Source organism: Galeopterus variegatus, unplaced genomic scaffold, assembly GCF_000696425.1.
Source record: "Galeopterus variegatus unplaced genomic scaffold, G_variegatus-3.0.2 Scaffold1725, whole genome shotgun sequence".
In the NCBI taxonomy this organism is placed as follows: domain Eukaryota; kingdom Metazoa; phylum Chordata; class Mammalia; order Dermoptera; family Cynocephalidae; genus Galeopterus; species Galeopterus variegatus.
The window spans coordinates 86,154-90,644 of record NW_007727836.1 but is presented as its reverse complement, the minus strand read 5'-3'; the positions used below and the strand labels follow the sequence as shown (position 1 = coordinate 90,644).

The window sequence follows — 4,491 nt, the reverse complement described above, 5'->3', positions numbered from 1 at the left end:
CTGGTCTTCAAACAGCAATAATCAGTGCAGGGGAACGCCTCTCATTTTCTCAACAGTTGGCCACCAAACTGAAACAAAGTTAAAAAGGAGGGTGTGGGATGGAGGAATAGGCAGGAGAAACAGAACAAGGGGATAGGGAGGGGTTTGGGGTCAAGGGGGAAAAGAAATACCACTCAGAGAAAAGTGGTAGCATACTGTTCCAAGTACAGGTCCTCAACCATCTCTAAGCTCCATTTGGGATACCCATAATTCCCACCTACAAGTCCAGGGCAGGCATGGGGCAGGTAAAGATGGCAAAATCATTGCCTTCTGATCCCCGCCCCTACTAATTATTGCAGTGAAGCCTCCTTGCCTGTGTAGAGATGGCTGGGACAGGGCAGAAGAAGGTGGCTGGGCAGGTTGGCTCAGAGCTCCCTAAGACAGGGGATGAAGGAGGTGAATTTGGCACATTGAACCCCTTCTTATAAGTGCTTTGAGGTCCTTCTCTCACATCCAGTTGGTATTGCCCCTTAGGCCAGCAGAGGAGAGGTTGAGGTTTCCTCCCCTCCCCAATTTCTATAGATTTGCCCCGAAGGAGGCAAGTGGGGTTCTCCCCGGCTGGTGGAATTTGGGGGAACCCAAAAGGATAGGGGAAAAGGAGAATTTTTTTCTGTCTTTTTTTTTTTTTTTCTTACAAAGATTCTAAGAAAAATTCAGGGCGGGAGGGATGAGGAAGGGGGACCCAATTTAGCTCAGTGTCTACAGACTTTTTCAGTACCTGTTAGGTGCCTCCTCAAAGAGAGTTGGTCCCGTTTCCTCCCCTCTGTCCAAGGTCCTCTCCCCCCAGAGCGGCTCAGTTACAAGGAAGTTTGGCACTTTTTTTTTTCTTTTTCTTTTTTAATGGGGAAATGGGGAGAGAGACTTGAGGAGAGGAGGAAGACAGACACAGACAAAGATAGAGACAGGACAGATAACAATGGGAGCCACAGGGAGAAAAAGTAGAAAGCCACAGGGAAGCAGAGAAAGAGAAAGTGCTGGGGAAGGCATTGGAAACTGGAGGGAAAATGAGAAGAAAGAGGGAGACAATTCAGTACAGCAAGCGCTTATTAAGCACCTACTGGTGCTGAAGAGCAGGGTGCAAGGAAGCCACTCAGAGTCTCAGAGATCTGACTGGCTAACAGGGAAAGAGGGAAAGAAAAAAAGAAAGAAAGAAAGAAAGAAAGAAAGAGGCAGTGGGTTTTTGAACAATTCCCATCCCTGGCCTACATCTGTGTCCCTTCTGGACAAACTGCAGCACAAAAGACTGCAGAAGGGACGTTCAAGGGATGGTGAAGATGGTGGAGTTAGTGTCCCAGGGTAAATTGGGGAAAGGTGTGTGGCTCCCCACTCACCAACATGGTGAGTGAACTAGCTCACTGAGCTAGCAAACTACCTTTCGGATAGCCCTGGCTGGCGGGGTAAGGGGTCCCCGAGAAATGTGAATAAGGAGGGGGTCATCACACAGACACCTAAGGGAACACTTTTCAGGAGGCCCAGCCTCCAGAGACGTGTCTGTGTGAGAGGCGTACTGGACCCGGCTGATTGGGACCCAGACTCCAGCGAATGGGTTTACAGAAAGCAAAGCGGCTGCCAAGCGGAAGATGCAAATGATATGCAAACGAGCATTTTCATATCCCATCTCCCCACTCCCAGACCTTACTTCACCTCTCCTTGGCTCCTTCCCCTCTTCATGGGGGCCTGGGGGGTCGTAGGGGGATATTCCAGCTAGATACTATAATATCCATGTACGGGTGGAGATGCTGTGAATACTGTAAGGTCTTGTGAGGTGGAGGGGGAGCAATGGCCCACAGAGCCGCCCCCACCTCCAACCCCAAGAGTCCTCAACTGTAGAAGATATGTACAAAATTTCGTCAAGAATTGTTTTGGCACTCAGATCTCCATCTGGGTTCAGTCTGGAGATTAGGGGTGGGGGCAGCAGCAATGGGAGGTGGGGGATGGAGGACAAAGAAATGGGGCCTGTCCCCCACCCTGGAGATGGTGAGGGCATGGAAAGTCACCCCAGTACCCAAGCTACAGCCTCCCATCAGGTGGAAGGGCTGGGGTGGGAAATTCAGTGCAAGGTACCTCGAAGGCTATTGCTTTCTAGGGATTTTCACATTTTGATTTGGGGGTGGCTCTTTAGTGAGGGGCAGGGGTCTCCCAGGCTTTAGGAGTGGGAATTGTCTCTGTGGCTTTTCTTCCCTCTTTTTTTGGGAGAGAGACGTGGAGGAGAGATTCCTCCAAAGCCATGGAGACAAGAAGGATCTGGAAGACCTCGGAGGAGGACAAATGGGGGAGAGGGTGGGCATGGGGTGCCCCTCCCCCAGAGATGCTGATGATGGAACTAGGGCACTGGGGGCCCTGCTTTGGGTTGGAGAGAGTGGAGGTGGTCTACAAGGGGGAGGGGGAGACAGAGGGGATAGAGGTGGGTCTCAGCTATCCTAGTCTATAAGGTTGTCAGATTCTGAAATGTCAGTCCACCAACAGGCCTTAGAGATGATCCCACCTCAGTGCTCAGGGAGCCACTCCCAAACCAACTCTCAGGGCTGCCTGGCTTGTCAGACTCCATCAGAACATTCTAGATCCTCAGAGCCCATGGTGAGCAACACCAAAGCATTCTAATCCATCAGACATTACCAAAGTTTGCCAGCTTGCTGAAAGCCACCAAGCCAATCTAATCCATCAGACCACACAAAGCATTCTGGCTGAGGGACCCTACCATGGCTCACTGAACTCTACACTGGGCCACACTGGCCTGACAGAGCCACCACACATTTGGCTCACCAGATTCAATGCAACAAAGCCACACAGACACAGGCATGCACATAAAAGGCGGGGGTGGGAATGAGGGGTCTTTGACAGTAGTTTTCACTAGCTCCATCTCCCACCCCTCTCTGCCAAGGCGGGTTCACAGACTTCATGTGTTTGGATGGAGATGACCCTGACAGTACTGTTTTTTTTACCCTTAGAGTCCTCCCAGTTGGATCCAAGTCCCACCCCTTATTCTCTGACTAAGAAGACCCCAAGGTGTGAGTACAGAAGGAGGGTCAGGGACTGGCTACTGCCCAATACAGGAAGTGCATGTTTCATCCCAGTGACGTCACAGGAAGTAACTTGGAGGCACCACAGGAAGTACATGCCCCCATGACATCATGGAAGTGACCTTTAAGGAAGGGCTCATTGAGACATCATAGGACATACTGTGTCTCTTATCATCATAGGAGGTGACCTCTGGGGAAGTGCTTCCTGTGACATTATAAGTAGCATCCAGAAGTACCCCAGAAAGTACTTGATATCACAATAGGGACCCTCGTTCCCATTACTCTAGGAAAAGCCATAGGAGATGCCACCGCAAGTTGCTCTAGCCTCTCATAAGAGTCTTTTGCCCAAGGGACTGGCCCAATCCCAGAGCCGACCTCTTTCCCAGCAGCACCATCCCTGCCCCCCAAACAACCTGACAACGAACGAGTGAAAATTCCCACGTAGGAGGGGCAACTCCTGTGGGGGAGAGTAGCTGAGAGAATCTGGGAACTCTGGGGTCCCTGCTCCACATGCCCCATTTCAGCTCAGACTCCTCGGCTACCTCTACTCCCATCACTTCTCTTGGATTTGGAACTGAAAGCAGAGAGGTGGGTGGTGTGTTTAGGGGAGGCCCCTCATTCCAGGTGACCCAGAGGCTCCCTCCCCTCCTCCCATATAGAAACAAAAACTTATAAAGGGGGGAAAAAAATCCTTACCAAAAGAAAAAAAAAAAAAGAGGGAAAGAAAGAGAAAATAACGCTTTGTTTTCTATTAAAATCAACAAAATGCAATATATACAGATATCACACAGAACTGGGCCCTGGGAGAGGAGGGTCAGGCCCAGTCAAGCACAGACAGGGAGGAGGGAGGGGTCGGTTCAGGGCTGGGGAGGGGGCTTCTGAGCCCTGTCCCCAACCATCGCTCAATCCTGCCTATGACTACCAGAAGGGGAGGGCGCAGTCAGGCCTACCCCAGCCCCATCCCCAGAGGAGCAGGACCACACCAGGCTGAGGTCAGGAGTTGGGGAGGAGGAGAGGGAGGAGGAGGGGTTGGGGGAAGGGAGAAGAGTGGGAGCGCACACCACGGGCCTCATCCCACTTTCTGGGGGTTTGAGGCCCTCACCCCCTGCTCGTAGGTGACCCGCTGGCTGATGAGGTATTGAGCGGCTTGCGTGGCCGCGGGGCTGCCCGTGATGGTGACCCGCCGGTTCCGCGTGCCTGGCAGGAACTCGCCCTTCTTGGAGATCTGGATGCGGGCGCCTGTCAGCTCCTGGTACTCCACCAACGTCTTGCCCCCCTTGCCCAGGATGGCTCCCACCAGGTTCTCAGGCACCGCAATCTCCACCAGCTCCTTGGCACTCTCCGCTGCCAACTTCTCTGCCGTCAGGAAGCCCCCGGCCGCCCCTGCCGCGGCTGCCGCGGCCACCAGCGGGCCACCCCCTCCCCCCGCCCC

At 52.8% G+C, this 4,491-nt stretch overlaps 1 protein-coding gene across 1 annotated transcript in view; it reads right to left on the bottom strand.

Moving 5' to 3' along the window:
* Nucleotides 1-3,783: 3,783 nt before the first annotated feature.
* The window catches only part of NOVA2 (neuro-oncological ventral antigen 2), a 31,860-nt gene continuing 31,152 nt past the window's right edge, over nt 3,784-4,491 (bottom strand). The window contains exon 6 of the mRNA XM_008578606.1: nt 3,784-4,485. Coding sequence (XP_008576828.1) covers nt 4,129-4,485 — 357 coding nt within the window. The 3' untranslated portion in view covers nt 3,784-4,128. The remainder of the gene's footprint in view (nt 4,486-4,491) is intronic.